This window comes from Schistocerca americana, chromosome 3, assembly GCF_021461395.2.
Source record: "Schistocerca americana isolate TAMUIC-IGC-003095 chromosome 3, iqSchAmer2.1, whole genome shotgun sequence".
Lineage (NCBI taxonomy): Eukaryota > Metazoa > Arthropoda > Insecta > Orthoptera > Acrididae > Schistocerca > Schistocerca americana.
Genome location: NC_060121.1, coordinates 129,003,663 through 129,030,009, shown reverse-complemented (window position 1 = coordinate 129,030,009; position 26,347 = coordinate 129,003,663). Strand labels below are relative to the sequence as shown.

Here is a 26,347-nt window from a genome sequence, read left to right as displayed (position 1 = left end):
GGCGACCACAAATGGTTCAAATGGCTCTGAGCACTCTGGGACTCAACTGCTGAGGTCATTAGTCCCCTAGAACTTAGAACTAGTTAAACCTAACTAACCTAAGGACATCACAAACAGCCATCCCCGAGGCAGGATTCGAACCTGCGACCGTAGCGGTCTTGCGGTTCCAGACTGCAGCGCCTTTAACCGCACGGCCACTTCGGCCGGCAGGGCGACCACATCGAAGGCAGACACACGGCTGGTCTCGGGTCACTAAGACCCATTCCGTTTTGGTCACGACAAAGAGCAGACCTCGAGATTCAGCAAAATTCTTCAACGGGTGTCGTAGCTTCTGAGGTAAACGCAGGGCTAGTCATTTAAGGTACTGGGCAACGAACAATGTGATTCTTTTAAAGGTCACAGCAAAGCCTAAGATTAGAACATACGGAATTTGCGTCAAAAGCAGCCTGTAGACGAACCAGCTCCATTAAAGTCTTAAGAGGCTTCACCCGACACAGTGATGGGAGGTACAGGAAAGCTGCAACCGTCTTTTTTCGTGACTCATTAGCTACGGAGAGGGAGAGAACTCTCCTCAACACGACTACAACCCGACTACGGCAGTCTGTGAGCCTGCTGTCAGATAACCATAGAGTAACCTATGCGTAAAAGAAATATAATATAAAACTTCTTTATTCTGTTAGCATAGATGTATACCCAGGAACGTAAATAGTTAGCCGCCTGCAGTGGCCGAGCGGTTCTAGGCGCTACAGTCTGTAACCGCGCGACCGCTACGGTCGCAGGTTCGAATCCTGCCTCGGGCATGGAGGTGTGTGATGTCCTTAGGTTAGTTAGGTTTAAGTAGTTCTAAGTTCTAGGGGACTGATGACCTCAGAAGTTAAGTCCCATAGTGCTCAGAGCCATTTGAACCATTTTGTAAGTAGTTATCGTTATTGAATTACTTTTGGTTCCCGACTGCTTACTAGAGTTTGCACCTGAAGTGCCGGACTTGGTCCTGAACTACTGATTTGGCTAACGCCACAGTCTTTGGAACTGCTAGAGTCGGTGACAGATTCTGCATTCCCTAAATCGACATGAGACACTTTTACTTCAGCATGCCTCGTAACATTTTACACTCTGATAACTACTATCACCTGACTGTATTGCCAACCATGTTTATTAAAATTTGGCAGTTTATTCTGGCAAAGTAACTTCTTGGAAAGTTCCTACGGGACCAACTGATGAGGTCATCGGACCCTAGGCTTGCACACTACATAATTTAACTAAAAGTAACTTATGTACCCATGCCTGACGGAGGACTCGAACCTCCGACGGGAGGGGCCACGCGAACCGTGTCAAGGCGCTCCAGACCGCGCGGCTACCCCGCGCGGGCAGTAACGTCTTACAGTACCTTTTCCTACGATAACTGTTTACAGTTCTTTCGTATATAACTTTGAGTCCAGAAACTACACTACGTGCTCCTGCACTACAGTTATCATATTATGGATGGTCATACGATGTGCGGCTAGAAAAAACATTTATTTACAATTATTTACAATTTCATGTTATCTCCTTCAATGTACTCTCCTCCTCGGTCTCTACACCACTCGATACGAATTTTCCACTGTTCATAGCAATGCTGCAGATCATTTTCGGTAAGTCCATACATTACTTCCGTCGCTTTTTCTTTTACTGCTTCAACAGTCTCAAATCTAGTTCCTTTCAAAGCTGACTTGACTTTAGGGAAAAGAAAAAAGTCACAGGTGGTCAGATCAGGTGAGTAGGGTGGATGATCTAAGATGGGAATGTTGTGTTTTGCCAAAAACGTCTTCACTGACAACGCACTGTGAGCTGGGGCATTGTCTTGGTGAAGGATCCATGACTTTTTTCTCCACAAATCGTTCCGTTTTCTCCGTACTCGCTCACGTAGGGTAGCCAGGACGCTAATGTAGTAAAGCTGATTCACTGTTTGTCCCTCTGGTACCCAATCAATGTGCACAATCCCTTTGATGTCAAAAAAAAAAAAAAAACAATCATCATTGCCTTGAATTTCGATTTTGACATTCGTGCTTTTTTTTGTCGTGGAGAACCAGGAGTTTTCCAATGCATTGATTGGCGTTTAGTTTCGGGATCGTAAGTAAAAAACCACGATTCATCGCAAGTAATAACATTTTGTAAGAAGGTGCGATCACTTTCAATGTTTTCTAGGATGTCAGAAAAAATCATTCTTCGGCGTTCCTTCTGTTCAGTTGTGAGACACTTTGAAACCATTTTTGAACACACTTTGTTCATGTTGAAACTTTCATGAAGAATCTGCCTAACACTTTCCCTGTCAACTCCTGTTAACTCAGACACTGCTCTGATTGTTAAACGGCGATCTTGTCGAACAAGTTTACCGATTTTTTCAATGTTTGCATCAGTTTTTGCTGACAATGGTCTGCCAGTGCGAGTGTCATCACTGGTGTCTTCGCGGCCATCTTTAAATCGTTTAAACCACACAAACACTTGTGTTCGCGATAAACAATCATCGCCGTACACTTGTTGTAACATTACAAACGTTTCACTTGCAGATTTTCCTAGTCTGAAACAAAATTTGATGTTAACACGCTGTTCTTTCTGTACATTCAACATTTTCCGACGCACAGACAAAACGTCAACTACTTAAAACAGACGCCACGGGCAGACTGAGTGCAGGAGGCAGATGAAACTCGAGCAGTAGGCGGAACGAGAGTCACGTGACAGGCCACGCGACTTTCAGCCTTATTGCATTCGTTTTATTGTTTCACCAGTACTAGTCCGGTTTTTTTCTAGCCACACTTCGTATGCATCAGCCATCTCCGAAGATTGCGGTGAATATCGTCATATGAAGTAAAAGACAAAAACGGTCCACCTTTGTGTCGCCATTTGACACAGCCTTCCTCAAACTGGTAGCTTGCTGTGTGTCACCCTACGTGTATTCGTAGTACCGGTAGTCTGCCCTTATCTGTATTACTATGCGCCTATAAAACGCTTGCAGGAGCAACAAAAAAATTGATTTTCAATATTTCGCGTAATCATTGACCGAATTTAAGAATTTAACCATCATAATGTACTCATTAAGAGGTATAATCTCTGTATACAAAAGGCAATTGTCCTGGCTGAATGACTGACTGACATACCATCGCCCAGTCCAAAATGTTCACAACAGAAATTTGAAATTTGGAGAGAATGAGGTTCTTATTCTGCAGGCGTCGTTTAAGAAGAGATTTTTCGAAATTCTAGCTCTGAGGGTGGGAAATAGGGATGAGAGGCTTTAAAAAAAATGTCGCTATTAAGGTAATTTTGCAGCTAGACATGAGAAAATTTATGTTTTACTTCTCCGTCAGAAATAAGGAAATGCATGTTTCAGTATTTTTGGAAATTTAACATTATGGGTATGAAATACTGTGTAAATGCATTTTTTTTAAATATGTCCTTATTAAAAAATACAATAGCACTTTTTAAATCTACATCTACGAACAATGGTATTTCATTCCTGGGTTACAAATAAAAAAGAACGTGTTTCAGTGTTTTTGGAAACTGAGCCCACGAGTTGGTGTAATAGAGGATGAGGTCTTTTGTGAAACTATTTCATTATGAAAACATTCTTAAAGGTACTTCTATAAAAATTTAATAAAAAATGCCTGTTTCACTGTATTTGAAAATTCATCTCCTCTGCGGGTGAAAAAAAAATGCTTCAAATGGCTCTGAGCACTGTGGGACTTAACATCTTAGGTCATCAGTCCCCTAGAACTTAGAACTAGTTAAATCTAACTAACCTAAGGACATCGCACACATCCATGCCCGAGGCAGGATTCGAACCTGCGACCGTGCGGGTGAAACAGGGAATGCAAGTTTTCTTGGAAATATTCCAAGCTAAATATATGAAAATTTGCATTTGGCTTTTATGATGGAAGTAAATCACAAACATATCACCGTTTTGGAAATTCAGTCCCTGTCGTTGTTATGGTCTTCAGTCCTGAGACTGGTTTGATGCAGCTCTCCATGCTACTCTATCCCGTGCAAGCTTCTTCATCCCCCAATACCTACTGCAACCTACATCCTTCTGAATCTGCTTAGTGTATTCATCTCTTGGTCTCCCTCTACGATTTTTATCCTCCACGCTGCCCTCCAATACTAAATTGGTGATCCCTTGATGCCTCAGAACGTGTCCTGGCCACCGACCCTTTCTTCTAGTCACGTTGTGCCACAAACTCGTCTTCTCCCCAATTCTGTTCAGTACGTCCTCATAGATATGTGATCTATCCATCTAATCTTCAGTATTCTTCTGTAGCATCATATTTCTAAAGCTTCTATTCACTTCTTGTCTAAACTATTTATCGTACATATTTCACTTCCATACATGGGTAAATTCCACATAAATACTTTCAGAAACGACTTCCTGACGTTTAAATCTGTACTTGATGTTAACAAATTTCTCTTTTTCAGAAACGCTTTCCTTGCCATTGAGAGTCTACATTTTACACCCTCTCTACTTCGATCATCTTCAGTTATTTTGCTCCCCAAATAGGAAAACTCATTTACTACTTTAAGTGTCTCATTCCCTAATCTAGTTCCCTCAGCATCGCCCTATTTAATTAGACTACATTCCATTTGCTTTTGTTGATGTTCATCTTATATCCTCCTTTCAAGACACGGTTCATTCCGTTCAACTGCTCCTCCAAGTCCTTTGCTGTCTCTGACAGAATTACAATGTCATCGGCGAACCTTTAAGTTTTTATTTCTTCTCCATGGATTTTAATTCTTACTCCGAATTTCTCTTTTGTTTCCTTTACTGCTTGCTCAGTATACAGATTGAATAATATCGGGGAGAGGCTACAACCCTGACTCACTCGCTATCCAACCACTGCTTCCCTTTCATGTCCCTCGACTCTTATAACTGCCATCCGGTTTCTGTACAAATTGTAAACAGCCTTTCGCTTCCTGTATTTTACCCCTGCCGTCTTCAGAATTTGAAAGAGAGTATTACGGTCAACAGTGTCAAAAGCTTTCTCTAAGTCTACAAATGCTAGAAACGTAGGTTTGCCTTTCCTTAATATATCCTTAATATATCCTTAATAAATCGTAGGGTCAGTATTGCCTCACGTGTTCCAACATGTCTACGGAATCCAAACTGATCTTCAAGGAGATCGGCTTCTATCAGTTTCTCGATTCGTCTGTAAAGAATTCTTATTAGTATTTCGCAGCCGTGACTTATTAACCTGATAGTTCGGTAATTTTCACATCTGTCAACACCTGCTTTCTTTGGGATTGGAATTATTATATTCTTCTTGAAGTCTGAGGGTATTTCGCCTGACTCATACATCTTGGTCAACATATGGTAGAGTTTTGTGAGGGCTGGCTCTCCCAAGGCTATCAGTAGTTCTAATGGAATGTTATCTACTCCTGTGGCCTTGTTTCGATTTAGATTTTTCAGTGCTCTGTCAAATTCTTCACGCGGTATCATATCCCCCATTTCATCTTCATCTAGATGCTCTTTCCATTTCCATAACATTGTCCTCAAGTACATCGCCTCTGTATAGGCTCTCTATATACTCCTTCCACCTTTCTGTTTTCCCGTTTTTGCTTAGAACTGGTTCTCCATCTGAGGTCTTGATATTCGTACAAGAGTTTCTCTTTTCTCCAAAGGTATCATTAATTTTCCTGTAGGCAGTATGTTTCTTACTCCTAGTGATATATGCCTCTACATCCTTACAGTTGTCCTCTAGCCGACACTGCTAAGCCATTTTGCACTTCCTGTCGATCTCATTTTTGAGACGTTTGTATATTTTTAGTCTGCTTCATTAACTGCATTTTTATATTTTCTCCTTTCATCAATAAAATTCAATATTTCTCCAGTTGCCCAAAGATTTCTACTAGCCCTCGTCTTTCTACCTACTCGATCCTCTGCTGCCTTTACTATTTCATCTCCCAAAGGTACCCATTCTTCATCTACTGTATTTTTCCCCCATTCTTGTCAATTTTTACCTAATGCTCTTCCTGAAACTCCTGGTTCTGTCAGTTAACCAGGTCCCATCTACTTAAATCCCCACCATTTTGCAGTCTCTTCATTTTTAATCTAAAATTCATAACCCATAAACTGTGGTCAGAGTCCACATCTGCCCCTGGATATGTCTTACAATGTAAAACCTGCTTCCTAAATCTCTGTCTAACCATTATATAATCTATCTGAAATCTTCGAGTGTCTCCAGGCCTCTTCCACGTATACAGCCTTCTGGTATGGATCTTAAACCAAGTGTTAGCTATGATTAAGTTATGCTCTGTGCAGATTTCTACAAGGCGTCTTCCTGTTTCATTCCTTACCCCCCTTCGATATTCACCTACTACGTTTCCTTCTCTTCCTTTTCCTCCTATCGAATTCCAGTTACCCATGACTATTAAATTTTCGTCTCTCTTCACTATCTGAATACTTTCTTTTATCTCATCATACATTTCATCAATCTCTTCATCATTTGCGGAGATAGTTGGCACGTAAAATTGTACTACTGAGGCCGAGCGGTTCTAGGCGCTTCAGTCTGGAACCGCGCGACCGCTACGGTCGGAAAATGGAATCCTGCATCTGGCATGGATGTGTGTGATGGCCTTAGGTTAGTTACGTTTAAGTAGTTCTAGGTTCTATGGGACTGATGACCTCAGATATTAAGTCCCATAGTGTTCAGAGCCATTTGAACATTTTTTGTACTACTGTGGTAGGCGTGGGCTTCAAGTCTATCTTGGCCACAATAATGCATTCACTATGCTGTTTGTAGTAGCTTACCCGCCCTCCTATTTTTTTATTCATTATTAAACCCACTCCCGCATTACCCCTATTTGATTTTGTATTTATAACCGTGTATTCAGGTGACTAGAAGTCTTGTTCCTCCTGCCACCGAACTTCACTAATTCCCACTATATCTAACTTTAACCTATCCCTTTCCCTTTTTAAATTTTCTAACCTACCTGTCCGATTAAGGGATCTGACATTCCACGCTCCGACCCGTAGAACGCCAGTTTTGTTTATCCTGCGACGTCCCCTTGAGTAGTCCCCGCCCGGAGATCCGAATGGGGGACTATTTTACATCCGTAATATTTTACCCAAGAGGACGTAAACAACATTTAACGATACTGTAAAGCTGCATGCCCTCGGAAAAAATTACGGCTGTAGTTTCCCCTTGCTTTCAGTCATTCGCAGTACCAGCTCAGCAAGGCCGTTTTGGTTAATGTTACAAGGCCAGATCAGTCAATCATCCAGACTGTTGCCCCTGCAACTACTGAAAAGGCCACTATTCCTCTTCAGGAACCACATGTTTGTCTGTCCTATCAACAGATACCCTTCTGTTGTGGTTGCACCTACGGTACAGCTATCTGTATTGTTGTGGCACGCAAGCCTCCCCACCAACGACAAGATCCATGGTTCATGAGGGGGGGATTCAATCTCTAATGGGGTGAAATATGGTGTGAAATGTTTAATGAAATGTTGGAAATTCAGTCCCTAAGGGAATGAAATAGCTGACTCATCATCATCCAACCCAAACAGCTAAGGATATAAACGTAAAGTTTGGAGAGGGAGTAAATCTTAAAACATAGCGATCGTTTAAGAAGGGATTGTCTGAAGTGACACTCCTAAGGTGGTGAAATAAAGGATGAAAGCCTTTATAAAAGTATGTTACAATTAAGGGAATTTTGAAGCTAGAACTACGAAAACTGGCATTTGGCTTCTGGGTCAGATAAGGAAAAAGGGAGTGAAACAGAGGATGACAATTTTTAAGAAAATATTTCATTGCATCAAAAAAATTTAAAGCTAAATTCATGAAAATAGGTATTTCACTTCTCGGTTAGACGTAAATAAATATTTGTTAGGGGATGAAATTTCCTGTGGAAATATTTCCCAAAGAACTCAAAAGACATGATTGACAAAAACTTTGAATTCCATCTACCAGAATCGGTTTTTGGTCAGAAGTAAATTCGGGAAAGACCATGCTTATAATGGCCTAAATTAGCGTGAAAAGCTTGGAAGGTGTTGTAGTTTGTGAACAACATAATAATTTGATTAATTAAAAAAATTCTGCAGGCTATACAGTCTACTCGAGCGAAGCAGCGGGTTCTAAGCCAGTCTTATGTTAAAAATTTAACACAATGAGACAATTATTGCAGTTATAAACTGAGTTTTTGTCTCTAGACAGCGTAACTGACGACGAGCAAATACCCGGAGTTTATTCATCCAGCATTTGAGCACGAAAGAACATGGTGGCTTGCAATAAACTTTACACATAATTTCAAACCTTTAAGAAACTTTTTCTTGCTGACACTCCCCATAAAACTACGAAAAGAAAAAGGTTTATCGCTTGCTATTTTTTTGCTGTTTGTGATGTAAAACTTCAGCAACAGACATGACTTTTTAATTTATTACGTCTTTACTATAGCCGGCAGGTGTGGCCGAGCAGTTGTAGGCCCTTCAGTCCGGAACCGCGCGGCCGCTACGGCCGCAGGTTCGAATCCTGCCTCGGGCGTGGATGTGTGTGAAGTCCTTAGGTTAACTAGGTTCAAGTAGTTCTAAGTTCTAGGGGACCGATGACCTCACATGTTAAGTCCCATAGTGCGCAGAAACATTTGTACCATTCTGTCTTTACTATAGACTATTCGCAATGCAGTTTTAAGACAGTATCCACATATACCACTGAATATACAATGCCGACTTGAGTGCAAGAAGAGAAAAACTCAACATAGTTTGTGGTTTGCTTTGAGCGTTTCCTCGGAGATCAGTGCGACAGATTGATCAGGGCCTATGACATCATAAGCATTTAGATGCGTGAACTACTTGTTTTTTCATAAAATGAAGCGCAAGGTACCCAGGCTATATGCATCCCGTGTTTCATACTGAGAGCGCTTAGCGATTTCGAACAAATTTTATGCATAATTTCCGCCTCAGTAGCGTAGCGGTAGAGTTTCCGCTTGTCACGCAGGGGGCCCGGGTTCGATTCCCGGCAGGGGACTGCGTGCTGTTTGTTCTTCGTCATGATTTTCATCATGGCTGATCCGCAAGTCGCCGAAGTGGCGTCAACTAAAAAGGACTTGCAATACGGCGGCCGAACTGCCCCACATTGGGCCTCCCGGCCAACAATGCCATACCCTCATTCCTCTTTTTTAAGCATAATTTCAAACTTTTTCTCAACTTTTTCTCGAGTAATTGCTGGGCGTTAAATTTTTAACACATTATCTCATTTGTAAAGTAAACACGCGTTTGTAGCTGTGTAATGCACGGGAGTTCTAGCCTTTAAAGAACTGGAGGTTTACTGGCATTTGCTAAATAAGAGGCTCGTCTTGCCACAACTCCTGTTGCTCGGATGACGGGATCGGGAGGTACATCACAAGTAGTGACAAGTAGTGACACACATGAAGGCAGCCTAGAGCAATAGCTGAACGTTCGCTATAATTACATTTCATATCGTGACCTGTAAACGCAACAATTTCACTGAATCGTACTGTGCTGCTAGTCTGACTTACACACACTCTTGCACGAGCTACACTGATAAGCCAGAACAATATGACCGCCTACATAATAGCCGGTATGTCCAACTTTGCCGCGGGTGACAGCGGCGACGCAACGTGGTCTGGGAACGATGAGACCTTGGTAAGTCGCTGGATGGGGTTGGCACCACATCTGCACACACGGGTCACCTAATTCCCGGCAGGGGATGATGAGCTCTGACTACTACTACTGATCAGGCCCAGTGGACCGCACGCATCTACAACTTTCCTCCTCGACTGTATTCTGTCCATTGCTGATATCCGCCATCTGTTCACATCTATTGACACTTGGTTTAAATCTTCATGGAGTCCATCCCTCCAACGCTTCTTGGGTCTCCCTGGCGGTCTCTTTCCTGTAGGTGTGAAATCCAGGAGCTTCCGAGGCCATCCGGGCCACATGGCCGGCCCACTGCATTCGTTTTGCCTTGACAGTTCCCGCTATGTTGGGCTGCTGGTATAGTTCCTCAAGCCCTTGGTTGTGTCTGATCCTCTATTCCCCTGTATCTGCATCCAGAACCGGACCGAAGATCTTCCGAAGCACTTTTCTCCCTGACGCCACGTTCAGTCACATCCCAGATGTGTTCGATCGGTTTCAGATCTGGCTAACCAGCACATCAATTGGAACTCACCACACTCCTGGCCTAGTGACATGGCGCATTATCTTGTTGAAAAATGCCGAGAAATGATCATCATGAAGTGGTGTACGTGGTCTGCGACCAGTGTGCGAGGCTCCTTGGCGGTAATGTTCCCTTGCACGAGCACCACTGGATCCACGAATGTCGGCGTGAATGTTCCCCAGAGCATAATGTTGCCGCCGCCAGCTTGTGTCCGTCCGGCAGTACAGACGTCAAGGAGCTGTTCCCCTGGAAGACGATGGATTTGGGCCCTCCTATCGGCATGATGAAGAAGGTATCGAGGCCCATCAAACCGTGCAACTCTCTGTTACAGTATCAACGTCCAGTTCCTATGGTCACCTGCCCATTCCAGTGGTAGTTGGCGATGTCGTGGTGTTACCATTGCCACGTGCGTGGTTCGTCGGCTGCGGAGGCCTCTCCTTAGGAGAGTTCGATGCACTGTGTGTTCAGCCACACTTGTACTTTGCCCAGCACTAAAGTCTGATGTTAGTTCCGCCAGTGCTCCCCTTCTGTCCTGTTTTATCTGTCTGCTCAGCCTACGACGTCCGACGCCTGTAATGAGGGGTCGCCGCCCAACTCCACGACGCCTAGGCGTGGTTTCACCTCGGTATCACCACGTGTTGAAGACACTCAGCACAGCAGTCTTCCAACAAGTGACAAGCCGTATAGTTTCCAAAACACTCGTGCCGAGCTTTCGGGCCATCAGAATCTGCCCACGGTCAAATAGATCGCGCGCCTTGCCCATTCTACATACGGACAGCATGCTCACTGATACTACATGCACCAAAATGGTTCAAATGGCTCTGAGCACTATGGGACTTAACATCTGAGGTCATCAGTCCCCTAGAACTTAGAACTACTTAAACCTAACTAACCTAAGGACATCACACACACCCATGCCCGAGGCATAATTCGAACCTGCGACCGTAGCGGTCGCACGGTTCCAGACTGAAGCGCCTAGAACCGCTCGGCCACTTCGGCTGGCCACTACATGCACCGTGCGTGTGTCTGACTTGCAGTCATTCCTCGCCTGGTGGTGCTGCTATCGTCTGGACGGGTTTATATCGACAGTACGGTGGTTGTCATAATGTTCTGGCTGATCAGTGTATATTTCCTTCATTAAGGGGGGCAGGACGTCAAACGGGCCGACTTGGAGCGGGGAGGCACCACACGACATTTTAATTTCCACTGTCTATACTTTTACAAATAAATTCATAAAACTTCGCCAGCATGGCCAGGAAGGATTCAGGATTCACAGTCATAGCAGTGGAACTTCGAAAATAATAAACAAATTTTTTTTTTTGCATGTGAAATTTCATCATTTTTGTCACTTGTTGCTTTAGGTACACTTTTCGTCATAAGTAAGAGAGATCCTTCGATGAATTTTGCACAGCATATAAACCATGCTTAAAGGTGTACGAAACTCTAGAAGTTTCCAAATCTATTAAAAACTGTGATAACAATTGAGGTAATTAACTATAAAATTTGTGTTTTTTCTAATCACGAAGTTTAAAATATAGCAACTCATTCGTTTTTTTCGCAAAATTAAATAAATTCTAGAGTTTCATGCACCTGTCAGTATGGTATGTGTGCTGTGCTAAATTCATCGAAGAACCTCTCTAACTATAGTGTACCTATGGCAACAAATGCTGCCATTAGTAAGTGAAAAAAATGAAGAAATTTCACACGTAGAAAAATTTATTTTGTTATGTTTTCGAACTTCCACTGCAATGAGTGTGAATCCTGAATCCTTCCTGGTGATGCTGACAAAGTTTTATGAATTTATTTGTAAAAGTATAGACACTGGAAATTAAAATGTCCTGTGATGCCCCTCCTGCTCCAAGTCGGCACGTTTGACGTCCTGCCCCTCTTAACTCAGATATTAAGGAACTCAGATGTTTTCTACGATATGTCGTGGCAAAGAAGTGGTTTGTCATTTTATCTGGTGTTCCTCCTGTGTTTTAATTTTAACAACAATTTCATTTTAAGCGCTGCACAGGTGCATCAGTGAGTGGCCACGTCAAACAGACGAATTAGCGAGGCCCCGTTGTCTAGCTTTCCCGCGGCTGTCTGCACAGGCGCGGCTGAAGATGGACCGCCGGACGCACAGCAGCACCCGCGACCGGCAGCTGCAGCAGCTGCTGGCGCAGCTGGGGCTGGAGGACCGTGCTGACGCGCGCATCGACGGCGCCCTGTCCGGCGGCGAGCGGAAAAGGCTCGCCTTCGCGGCAGAGGTGAGCGCTGCTCCTTCTGTGCTCTGTGCCACTAGTTACTATCTCTGACATAAACGTCTATGCTCAACCCCTCGAACATGCTAATGCAACGGCCTAACTCCTCTGAAAGGCCCCGCATAACCTGCAGGACAGGACAGATAGAATAAATTGTGGAAAATGGTCAAAATAAGGGGCTGTCACTTACACTCGAACATACAACTTTATTATTTGATGAAACATTACAAGAGCCCAAAAAAATTTTTTAGACACGCAGCTTTCATCTTTGGGACTTAATTACCGGCTGTAAGCCACTTTAATTTAAAAACGACTGAAGGCCAATAACTTAAAACGCAAGCATAATCAGAAATTTAAAAGCAAGCCTTATCGTAAAACAGTTCTTTAGTTAGGCTGAAGTAAACAAGTTAAGGCCGAACACTTAAATCTCCAAAACGATATTTTTTTAAAATACCAAAGTACTTACGTCAAACAGTTCTTTAATTTAGGCTGAAGGCCTTAAGAACCAACAACTCAAACTCAAACCAGCTGAAGGCCGAAGACTTAAAAATTCAATAGCTTGAAGTAAACAAGTTAAATTCAAATTGGCTGAAGGCTGAAGACTTAAAAAATTTAAAAGAAATTTAAAATGCCGAAGTGCTTACGTGAAATAGTACTTCAAACTAGGCTGAAGGCCTTAAGAGTAAAACAAATCTAATTTAAAACACAAAACCGGCTAGAAGCCATACAAGTACCAACAACAAGAACAAATTTAAAAAAAAAAAAAAAAAACGTCGTACACACAAGAGCACCCAGGTGTTCGAGGGTCGGCCTGTAATTCAAACACTAACGCTCGCTTAGGTGAGACAGGCAGGCGGGCCAACCATTCACGATCCGACGACAACCCAACCGACCGACAGTCAACGGACTCAACGACAAGATGACTTCCACTTCACCCAACCAGCGCACAACAGGGAGCTCAACGGCACAACGTGGGATATATTGGCGCCCACAAGCAATCATACACGCAGCTGTCAAAATACACACCGTTCTGGACAGCAACAACACGATGAGGAAACTACACTGCCTGAAATTTAAGTCAGCGCCCAGGGCCGATAACGAGAGCGGCCACAAGGCAAAAGATTCCGCTGGTGCACTTCCATTCAAATAACAAAATACAATAAAACTCCACCGGAGGGTGGCTAGAATTTTCCAACTTGAAAACCACGTTGTTGCTCGCGGGAATTTCCCAACAGCCGACAACGAACACCAAATGACAAAATGTCAAGGCCCAGACATGGTAATTGGATATCTCCATAGGCCCCCTGGCTCAGCAGCTGTTGTGGCTGAGCACCTGAAGGATGATTTGGAAAATATTTCGAGTAGATTTCCCCACCATGTTATAGTTCTGAGTGGAGATTTTTATTTGCCGGATATAGACTGGGAGACTCAAGCGTTCATAACGGGTGGTAGGCACAAAGAACCCAGTGAAATTTTTTTAAGTGCTTTATCTGAAAACTACCTTGAACAGTTAAACAGAGAACCGACTCGTGGCGATAACATATTGGACCTTCTGGTGACAAACAGAGCCGAACTATCTGAAACAGTTAACGCAGAACAGGGAATCAGCGATCATAAAGCGGTTACGGCATCGATGATTTCAGCCATAAATAGAAATATTAAAAAAGGTAGGAAGATTTTTCTGTTTAGCAAAAGTGACAAAAAGCAGATTTCAAATTACCTGACGGCTCAACACAAAAGTTTTGTCTCAAGTACAGATAGTGTTGAGGATCAGTGGACAAAGTTCAAAACCATCGTACAATATGCGTTAGATGAGTATGTGCCAAGCAAGATCGTAAGAGATGGAAAATAGCCACCGTGGTACAACAACCGAGTTAGAAAACTGCTGCGGAAGCAAAGGGAACTTCACAGCAAACATAATCATAGCCAAAGCCTTGCAGACAAACAAAAATTACGCGAAGCGAAATATAGTGTGAGGAGGGCTATGCGAGAGGCGTTCAATGCATTCGAAAGTAAAGTTCTATGTACTGACTTGGCAGAAAATCCTAAGAAATTTTGGTCTTATGTCAAAGCGGTAGGTGGATCAAAACAAAATGTCCAGACACTCTGTGACCAAAATGGTACTGAAACAGAGGATGACAGACTAAGCGCCGAAATACTAAATGTCTTTTTCCAAAGCTGTTTCACAGAGGAAGACTGCACTGTAGTTCCTTCTCTAGATTGTCGCACAGATGACAAAATGGTAGATATCGAAATAGACGACAGAGGGATAGAGAAACAATTAAAATCGCTCAAAAGAGGAAAGGCCGCTGGACCTGATGGGATACCAGTTCGATTTTACACAGAGTACGCGAAGGAACTTGCCATTCTTCTTGCAGCGGTGTACCGTAGGTCTCTAGAAGAGCGTAGCGTTCCAAAGGATTGGAAAAGGGCACAGGTCATCCCCGTTTTCAAGAAGAGACGTCGAACATTTGTGCAGAACTATAGACCTATATCTCTAACGTCGATCAGTTGTAGAATTTTGGAACACGTATTATGTTCGAGTATAATGACTTTTCTGGAGACTAGAAATCTACTCTGTAGGAATCAGCATGGGTTTCGAAAAAGACGGTCGTGTGAAACCCAGCTCGCGCTAATCGTCCACGAGACTCAGAGGGCCATTGACACGGGTTCCCAGGTAGATGCCGTGTTTCTTGACTTCCGCAAGGAGTTAGATACAGTTCCGCACAGTCGTTTAATGAACAAAGTAAGAGCATATGGACTATCAGACCAATTGTGTGATTGGATTGAAGAGTTCCTAGATAACAGAATGCAGCATGTCATTCTCAATTGAGAGAAATATTCCGAAGTAAGAGTGATTTCAGGTGTGCCGCAGGGGAGTGTCATGGGACCGTTGCTATTCACAATATACATAAATGACCTTGTGGATGACATCGGAAGTTCACTGAGGCTTTTTGCAGATGATGCTGTGGTGTATCGAGAGGTTGTAACAACGGAAAATTGTACTGAAATGCAGGAGGATCTGCAGCGAATTGACACATGGTGCAGGGAACGGCAATTGAATCTCAATGTAGACAAGTGTAATGTGCTGCGAATACATAGAAAGATAGATCCCTGATCATTTAGCTACAAAATAGCAGGTCAGCAACTGGAAGCAGTTAATTCCATAAATTATCTGGGAGTACGCATTAGGAGTGATTTAAAATGGAATGATCATATAAAGTTGATCGTCGGTAAAGCATATGCCAGACTGAGATTCATTGGAAGAATCCTAAGGAAATGCAATCCGAAAACAAAGGAAGTAGGTTACAGTACGCTTGTTCGCCCACTGCTTGAATACTGCTCAGCAGTGTTTGATCCGTTCCAGATAGGGTTGATAGAAGAGAGAGAGAAGATCCAACAGAGAGCAGCGCGCTTCGTTACAGGATCATTTAGTAATCGCGAAAGCGTTACGGAATGATAGATAAACTCCAGTGGAAGACTCTGCAGGAGAGACGCTCAGTAGCTCGGTACGAGCTTTTGTTGAAGTTTCGAGAACATACATTCACCGGGAAGTCAAGCAATATATTGCTCCCTCCTACGTATATCTCGCGAAGAGACCAAGAGGACAAAATCAGAGAGATTACAGCCCACACTGAGGTATACTGACAATATTTCTTTCCACGAAGAATACGATACTGGAAGAAAAGGAAGAACGGATAGAGGTACTCAGGGTACCCTCCGCCAGACACCGTCAGGTGGCTTGCGGAGTATGGATGTAGATGTAGAATGTGAACAGTCTTGATTTGCTGGTATGTTAAATCAAAACTCAACTTTCGTGTACAGGGTCGGTGAGCGACGGACCTCGTAGCAATAGGAACAGCGGCACACACTGCGACACCGAGTAAAGACCGCCAGCGGGCCCCGGGCAAAATACGCCCCGTCGAGAATTCCTCACTGCTCCACGCCAACCGACCGACTCCTCACAGCCAGTACTCCGACAACACTTAAAATAACATGTCAGTCAAAATCACACAAACTACACACAGTTTCACGAACACTTGCACGAAGTACTAGACAATACTAACGGCAGTGACTGTACAATAACAGGGCCGAATCACGAGCCGGCACACACAACCAACCCATAAGCGATCGCCGGCCAAATACACGTCGTGCGGCAAGACGACCGACCGACGACCAACCAAAGTCGTCGCCACTCCAACCATGTGTGTCGGCAATCATCGGGCGAGTCATGGCGGTCCGGACCTCACTGCTGCCGCGCCCCGACTGAACTTGTGCCGCGTGCCAACTCAAACACTGCCAGGTCCCCAACTAACTCACAACACACGACGACCGGGAAGTAACAGCAGTCCAGCAAAGTCAATACGCCAGGGCTTATATCGATAAGCGCTGCTGCTGCCGCTCACGGGCAGGCAAGGCAGCAACTCAGTGACACCAGTAATTGAAAATTAACATAACGAGGTGGCAGTACTGTAAAAACAAGATGTAAAATAAGAAATGTTACTAACACGAGCCACGCATGGCTCATCACCATCTTGTATCTCAAGAAATAGGTCACTGATGTAGTCACTGAAAATCCGTAGACCTGTATTTCGCCGCTATTCGGAAGGCTGCGTATGCACTCCGTAAACCACTGTCCAGCTGCTGTCTGACTCTTTTATCTATTCTATTTCGCATGCAACGGCGCGGTTGTTTGTGGTTCGTCCCAAAGAAACTATGCCATTCACGTTGCGGTAATTTGTTCTTCTGCAGTCAGGTCCACAGTACAACAAGTAGTATTACACGAGTCTAACGGGTGCAACAAATGTTTTTCAGTATCAGGTTAGCTGAACGATCAACTGAAAGGTAGTTTACGAGTCAAAACTTTAATATACTGTCAGTTGTTTGACACCAACACACTGCCAGTTCCGTGGAAACTTAAAATAATAGTTTCCGCATTGACACGCTATCACATTCACTCATTATAGCCAGCTTTAGGTGGTTAACCAAAACCGATGCCAAAAAGATTACAAAACGTTTTATCACACAATTTGACCACTATGAATGTTCAGTTTGCGGTCACGGCTTATACAGGGTGGTCGGAAAGTCCCGCTACAGAGTTCTAGGACTTGTAGAGGCGAGTGAGTGCGTCGTATTTCGAATAGGACCCATGTCCGCAAACGTCATCCAAAGAGACTACAGACCTATGACCATTCGTTCATCTTCCCTAATGTGAAACACATCTCCTCTACTGAGCAAGTGTTCATAGCTGTTAAGGTACGCGCTTTAGAGCCCACGCTCATTGGACATTTTTTCTCGTTTTCGTCGACACTACCACCACTGAAAGTTACCAGCCCTACACTCTTCGCAATACGAGAACCGGTACATGTATTCAACTGTCAGAGGTATCAAAACTTTTTTCGTTTATAAATTTCGACACCTTCGTTTCCGGTACAGGGATCCTTTATTTCAGGTTAATACATTTATCGTTCTCCATCATCCTAGAAAGTCTGCAACACCGTCAGGGAATCACCCCTTGTATATATACATTTACAGACGCCCGCGGCTATAACTTTGACGCTCTGTAATCTCGTTGGATGACGTTTCGGGACATGGGTTCCTATTCAAAATACGATGTACTCACTCCCCTCTACAAGTCCTAGAAGTCTGTAACGGGAATTTCCGACCACGCTGTACGAGGTGCATTCAAGTTCTAAGGACTCCCATTTTTTATCTCCGGACTGGAAAGAGATAGAAACATGCGCATTGTTTTAAAACGAGGTCACGTTCATTGTCAATACGTCCCAGAGACGGCAGCACCGTACGGCAGATGGAATTTTACCGCCAGCAGCGAGAATGAGAACTGTTTTAAATACTTAAAATGGCGACATTTTCCTTACTTGAACAGCGTGCAATCTTTCGTTTTCTGAATTTGCGTGGTGTGAAACCAATTGAAATTCATCGACAGTTGAAGGAGACATGTGGTGATGGAGTTATGGATGTGTCGAAAGTGCGTTCGTGGGTGCGACAGTTTAATGAAGGCAGAACATCGTGTGACAACAAACTGAAACAACCTCGGGCTCGCACAAGCCGGTCTGACGACATGATCGAGAAAGTGGAGAGAATTGTTTTGGGGGATCGCCGGATGATTGTTGAACAGATCGCCTCCAGAGTTGGCATTTCTGTGGGTTCTGTGCACACAATCCTGCATGACGACCTGAAAATGCGAAAAGTGTCACCCAGGTGGGTGCCATGAATGCTGACGGACGACCACACGGCTGCCCGTGTGGCATGTTGCCGAGCAATGTTGATGCACAACGACACCATGAATGGGACTTTCTTTTCGTCGGTTGTGACAATGGATGAGACGTGGATGCCATTTTTCAATCCAGAAACAAAGCGCCAGTCAGCTCAATGGAAGCACACAGATTCACCGCCACCAAAAAAATTTCGGGTAACCGCCAGTGCTGAAAAAATGATGGTGTCCATGTTCTGGGACAGCGAGGGCGTAATCCTTACCCATTGCGTTCCAAAGGGCACTACGGTAACAGGTGCATCCTACGAAAATGTTTTGAAGAACAAATTCCTTCCTGAACTGCAACAAAAAGGTCCGGGAAGGGCTGCACGTGTGCTGTTTCACCAAGCCAATGCACCCGCACATCGAGCTAACGTTACGCAACAGTTTCTTCGTGATAACAACTTTGAAGTGATTCCTCATGCTCCCTACTCACCTGACCTGGCTCCTAGTGACTTTTGGCTTTTTCCAACAATGAAAGACACTCTCCGTGGCCGCACATTCACCAGCCGTGCTGCTATTGCCTCAGCGATTTTCCAGTGGTCAAAACAGACTCCTTCGCCGCTGCCATGGAATCATGGCGTCAGCGTTGTGAAAAATGTGTACGTCTGCAGGGCGATTACGTCGAGAAGTAACGCCAGTTTCATCGATTTCGGGTGAGTAGTTAATTAGAAAAAAAAATCGGAGGCCTTAGAACTAGAATGCACCTCGTATACTACGGCACGCGTATTTTGGTTAGGCATATTCAACAGCCATAGTTAACAATTAAAATCGCAATTTCAAGTTTCCGTCTTCCTCACACGTCCTCATTCACTTTGCGACACTTCTCGATCAAATTTGTAATCACTGGGCCGCAAAATTTGCACATCTATTCAGAGCTCCTTATATCCGCGTCTGAACATGATCTAGCCTGAGCTCCGAAGTGCACTTAGTCTTCACAGCTCAATTCTCTTGCTGTATTTTGATACGCGCGAACGTGCTGTTATCTGTTTGGCTCATTTACATCGCAACAATCCAATACTAATACTCAGCCGTGCAATCACGCGTCCTTTAGTTTTCATCAGTCACATTTTAATAGCTTTTATGAACGATTATGAAAAGAACAAATTCATAAAATCAAAAAGACTGCCTCTTAAATAACAAAATTATTATAAAATATTTCTTGTTTTCATAGTCCATAAACTGGCTAGTTACACTTTACAATTTGCCCTGAGTGTGGTTCACTCTCTCAGTACGCAGTTCTCACGCTAACGTATTCTCAGTTAGCAGACATAACAATACTCATTTATTTAATACTTACATTCACACCATCATTCACGCTAATAACTAAACAAATTAGCAATAATCAATGAATGTCTCAATAATCACAACAAATACAGTTTTGTTTCCAAAATGTAATGTTTTAACAGCCTGATAATTTCGTAGTCCGTAAGATGCTGGCACCCCTCCGCCATGGTCGTAACTACTTGCAACTAGCTACTGGAGCAGAGCGCATCTGTCACGCCACAACCGTGGCTCATTATATCTGTCTGCTCGCTTCTGTGTCTTAGGCATGATGCAAGGCGCTAAGCTCATACATGTTTAAACATCGGCAACATTGTCTTGACCCTGTTCATATCCATATAGGCACTTTTCAGTATTCCTGCTCATTGCACAAATAAAGGTAAAAATGTATATTTCTAACCAACACAGGGTACTTCATGAAATTATTGGCGCAATGGTAGAGACAAGCTGGAAAAACAATGTGCTGAGGTGTTTAGAAAGCTGTTCTTTCCTGTTGATCTGTTGGCAATGTTCCTTTTGCCGTCCTTTCCCCGTAGCTGCTCTCTATAAGCAGGTGTTCTGTACATCGTCCGCCCATACAGGCAAAACCTGTTTCTACAAAATACTCATAGCTCCCGGTCCCCCACGTCTGGACTATGTGGTTGCATTTGGCACTCTGTGTCACGTCCGCGCTCACTCCAGTCAAAACCATCGCCATTTCTTGCTGCACCTGGCATCTGGAGAAGTAGTGAAGCAGTGCTTCCCTTGATTCTTGAATGTCAAACGTTTCTTTTCCGTCTGTATGCAGGCATCGCTGCTTTATCAGTACATCTACATCTACATCTACATCTGTACTCCGTAAGCCACCCAACGGCGTGTGGCGGAGGGCACTTTACGTGCCACTGTCATTACCTCCCTTTCCTGTTCCAGTCGCGTATGGTTCGCGGGAAGAACGACTGTCTGAAAGCCTCCGTGCGCGCTCGAATCTCTCTAATTTTACATTCGTGATCTCCTCGGGAGGTATAAGTAGGGGGAAGCAATATATTCGATACCTCATCAAGAAACGCACCCTCTCGAAACCTGGCGAGCAAGCTACACCGCGATGCAGAGCGCCTCTCTTGCAGAGACTGCCACTTGAGTTTGTTAAACATCTCCGTAACGCTATCACGGTTACCAAATAACCCTGTGACGAAACGCGCCGCTCTTCTTTGGATCTTCTCTATCTCCTCCGTCAACCCGATCTGGTACGGATCCCACACTGATGAGCAATACTCAAGTATAGGTCGAACGAGTGTTTTGTAAGCCACCTCCTTTGTTGATGGACTACATTTTCTAAGGACTCTCCCAATGAATCTCAACCTGGTACCCGCCTTACCAACAATTAATTTTATATGATCATTCCACTCCAAATCGTTCCTCCCAGATATTTTACAGAAGTAACTGCTACCAGTGTTTGTTCCGCTATCATATAATCATACAATAAACGATCCTTCTTTCTATGTATTCGCAATACATTACATTTGTCTATGTTAAGGGTCAGTTGCCACTCTCTGCACCAAGTGCCTATCCGCTGCAGATCTTCCTGCATTTCGCTATAATTTTCTAATGCTGCAACTTCTCCGTATACTACAGCATCATCCGGAAAAAGCCGCATGGAACTTCCGACACTATCTACTAGGTCATTTATATATATTGTGAAAAGCAAGGGTCCCATAACACTCCCCTGTGGCACGCCAGAGGTTACTTTAACGTCTGTAGGCGTCTCTCCATTGATAACAACATGCTGTGTTCTGTTTGCTAAAAACTGAAATAACGTTGCACTACGCTGCACAACATACGAAATCAGCGGGGGCCGAGTTGTGAATGTAACACTACTACTCATGATATATGATGAGATGAAAATCTTCACTCAGAATCCATGGTGAATTGTGGAAGGTACACTTCAGCAATGAGGCTCGCTAGGCTTCAGAGTACCATATAACACAACACGCGCAAAAGTATCAAAATGGCCACTAGTAAGACTATTACTGAGAGACTGTTCATAGTCAATGTTCTCACTTTTTACTACTCAGTCCGCTGTATACACTGAAGAGCCAAAGAAACTGGTACACTCGACTAATATCTGAGGTAGTGCTGGAGGGAATTGACACCATGCATCCTGCAGGGCTGTCCACAAATCCCTAAGAGTATCTCTTCTGAACAGCACGTTGCAAAGCATCTCAGATATGCTCAATAATGTTTATGTCTGGGGAATTTCATGCCCAGTGGTGTTGTTTAATCCCAGAAGAGTGTTCCTGGAGCCACTCTGTAGCAGTTCTGGACGGAATTGCCCACGTCCGTCGGGAAGCAGAATGGACGTGAATGGATGCAGGTGAACAGACAGGATGCTTACGTACATGTCACCTGTCAGAGTGTCGTATCTAGACGTACCAGAGGTCCCATATCACTCGAACTACACACGCCGCACACCATTACAGAGCCTCCAACAGCTAGAACAGTCCGATGCAGATATGCAGGGCCCATCGACTACTGAGGTTGGCCATACCCGTGCACGTCCATCCTCTCGATACAACTTGAAACGAGACTCGTCTGACCAGGCAACATGTTTCCAGTCATCAACAGTCCAATTTCGCTGTTGACGGACCCAGGCGAGACGTAAAGCTTTGTGTCGTGCAGTCATCAACAGTACACGAGTGGGTCTTAGGCTCCAATTATCCATATCGATGATACTTCGTTGAATGGTTCGCACGTTGACATTTGATGACGGCCCAGTACTGAAAACTACAGCAATATGCGGAAGCGTTGCACTTCTGTCATGTTGAACGATTCTCTTCAGTCGTCCTTGGTCCCGTTCTTGATGGATCGCCGGCCGAATTGGCCGTGCGGTTAAAGGCGCTGCAGTCTGGAACCGCAAGACCGCTACGGTCGCAGGTTCGAATCCTGCCTCGGGTATGGATTTTTGTGATGTCCTTAGGTTAGTTAGGTTTAACTAGTTCTAAGTTCTAGGGGACTAATGACCTCAGCAGTTGAGTCCCATAGTGCTCAGAGCCATTTGAATCATCGGAACTTTTTCCGGCTGCAGCGATGTCTGAGATTTGATGTTTTACCGGAGTCCTGACATTCAGAGTACACACGTGGAACGGTCGTACGGGAAAGTCCACACTTCATTGCTTCCTCGGAGATGCTGTGTCACACCACTCGTGCACCGGCTATATCACCACGTTCAAACTTGTTCCATAAAAACACGGGAGAACTGCCGCAAGTCAGTAACATCTTGCCACGATATTTCGGCACAAAGTCTTTTGGCCATCTTCAGGTGAGTACAGCTGGAGGAGTACTAGCGAATACGCGCTGAGCTCTGCTATTTAAAGCCAAAGGGACTGCATTGCGCATGCGCTGCACATGTACTGTTTAGCGTGGGCGTTCACAACTCCGCGCGCTGCGCCTGGCGCCCTCCGCGGTGAAAACTTGGCATTTCGATATCAGATCGATCTTCATCTTTATACCGATAACTACGTTGGCCTCGAAGTTTCTCTACAACGGGATTCCAAGCGGAATTTAACTGATAACCGCTATCTCGATTGATAAGAATCTCGCTGTCTGACAATTTTATTTCTATGGATTGATTTATAATTGAACTCCAGAAATTTGATGTTTGAGCCACACTTTTTGTATCATTGTAATTCATACAATGGCCAGTAGAAATGCAATGCTCAGCGATTGCGGACTTGGTGGGTTGGAGAAGGCGAGTATGCCGCTGGTGTTCCACAATACGTTCGTGCACCGTTCTTGTTGTCTTCCCTACATATGACTTGCCGCAATCACACGGAATCATGTAGAAACCTGATTTACGTAGGCCCAGGTCATCCTTAACGGATCCCACCAGTGATGATATTTTAGGAGGAGGGTGAAAGATGACTCTAACTTGATGCTTCCACAATATTCTACCTATCTGTGACGAGATGTTCCCAATAAAAGGTAGATAAGCCGTTGACCTGAAGACCTCTCCTTCTTCCTTGTTGCGTCGTTTGTAGGACTACATAGCTCTGTTCACTTGCTTAGTTGAAAAGCCGTTCATCAGGAATACTTTTTGCAGGTGTTTCAGTTCCGCTTGAAGACTGTCGACGTCAGAAATAGTATGGGCACGGTGGATTAAAGTTTTAAGAATGGTGGGAACTGGTAGCTTGTAGATACAAATCTGTATGGGTCGGTTTCCTATACACCGAATGACCAAGTGTGCCATCATTCTTGCGCCGTACCAGAAGATCTAAAAACGGCAAACAACCATCTTTTTCAGTTTCCATAGTGAACTTAATATTTTCATGTATGGAATTCATATGATGTAAAAATTCCTGGGGACGGTCCACGCCATGAGGCCATACTATAAAGGTGTCATCCACGTAACGCCAAAACGCTGTCGGTTTGAAAGTGGCAGAGTTGAGAGCTCTCTCTTCAAAATCTCCCATAAAAAGATTTGCCACCAGGGGAGACAAAGGACTTCCCATGGCGACACCGTCAGATTGTTCATAAAATTCATTGTTGAGTGTAAAATATTTAGACGAGAGAGTATGCTCGAACAACGTTGTAATATCTGCATCAAACATATTACCGATGAGGTGTAATGAATCTACAAGAGGCACCTTGGTAAAGAGAGAAACCACGTCCAGGCTGACCAGTTTGCTTAGTCCGATAGTATCAGCGTATTCCTTCACGGAAGCGGGCACATTCACAGCTTCACGAGGTTGCCAAGAAGCCACAGAGCCGGCCCGCTGTTGCTGACCCCAGTACGATCAAGCGCCGACTGCCGCCCGTACTCAGGCGCACCGCGCTCGCTGTCGTCTCTCCAACGTCTCGCTAATACGCGCACTTCCGTGTGCCCCGCCCGACGTTGTTCCCCCTTCTTCCACTCCGTACTGCCCGCTATATCCTGAGCCGGCCCAGGCTCCAAAGACAAACTTCTGCCAGAGGGAATCGATAGTGCCTAACCAAAGATAGTCCTGGGACCAATCCCGCCACGGCTCACATATCAATTGCTCACATAAACATCAAAGGATTTTGATTGTTTGAATGTCACCCATCGCTTGCGACACCGTTGTAAATTCAAAGTTAATTATTGTCAATCTCCGTTTGCAATAAAAACTATTAGCGTGATTTGCTTGAATTGTTGCATAGCTATCCGAGAAAGCAGCACCCTTTAGGCACCCTATGAGCGAAGAGTGGACAGGGCTGGGGTGACTTCAGGGGACGCCGCACGTTTCTACCATACAGGGGAAGACAGTAGGCTCCTTTGAGTCTGTTTTCAAACTTATGCATCGCAATGGGATACAATTCCAGGGCTGCGAAAAACTGATTTTGTTGCGCAAGGCAAAATCATCTTCAGGGATTACCGGTTCGGCAAGGCTTGGAATCCCATGCATAAGTACGAGGGTCACTCCAAAAGAAATGTACACTATTATTTTTTTAAATCCATCTTTTATTCTACATGTTTGAAAGTTTTACAGTGTGCAGATACATCCTTTAGGAACAATATTTTCCTTTCTCCGCATAATTTCCATCTCTCTCAACTGCCTTACGCCATCTTGGAACCAGCGCCTGTACACCCGCACGGTAAAATTCTGGACCAACCTGTAGGAGCCACTGTTTGGCAGCGTGCACAAGGGAGTCATCATCTTTAATCCTTGTTCCACGAAGATAGTCTTTCAGTTTCCGAAAGAGATGATAGTCACACGGTGCCAGGTCAGGACTGTAAGGCGAGTGTTTCAGTGTTGTCCATCCGAGTTTTGTGATCGCTTCCGCGGTTTTTTGACTTGGCCGTGCATTGTCGTGCAACAGCAAAACATCCTGCTTTTGCCGATGTGGTCGAGCTTGAAGTTTCTTCAGTGTCGTCACATACGCATCAGAATTTATGGTGGTTCCACTTGGCATGATGTCCACGAGCAAGTTTTCCAGCAGAATAATTTTTTTCCTTGAGTAAATTTGCATGATGCCACTCCATTGATTGCCTCTTCGTCTCTGGTGAAAAATGATGGAGCCATCGGCGAAGAGTTCTCGGGCTTCCAGCCGGGTGGCGATGTCTTCAAACTGCGAAGTTTCGACGAGTGACATACTCATCATCTTCGCCAGAAGATGATGAGTCGAAACGTCGCAGTTTGAAGACATCGCCACCCGGCTGGAAGCCCGAGAACTCTTCGCCAGCTGTATACGCCGGGAAGGCATACATTCACATTTATGATGGAGCCATGTTTCATCACCTGTCACAATTCTTCCAAGAAATTCATCTCCACCATTCTCGTACTGTTCTAAATGTTCGCTACATACCGTTTTTCTTGTTTCTTTGTGAGCCACTGTCAACATCCTGGGAACCCACCTGGCACAAACCTTTTTTAATGCCAACACTTTCAGTATTCTGCAAACACTTCCTTCCC

The 26,347-nt window shown here is 44.3% G+C and overlaps 1 protein-coding gene across 1 annotated transcript in view; it reads left to right on the top strand.

Moving 5' to 3' along the window:
- LOC124606856 (protein scarlet-like) overlaps nucleotides 1-26,347 on the top strand; it is a 230,364-nt gene that overhangs the window by 63,035 nt on the left and 140,982 nt on the right. Inside the window, exon 5 of the mRNA XM_047138937.1 lies at nucleotides 12,236-12,391. Within this exon, the coding sequence (XP_046994893.1) occupies nucleotides 12,236-12,391 (156 nt within the window). The remainder of the gene's footprint in view (nucleotides 1-12,235; nucleotides 12,392-26,347) is intronic.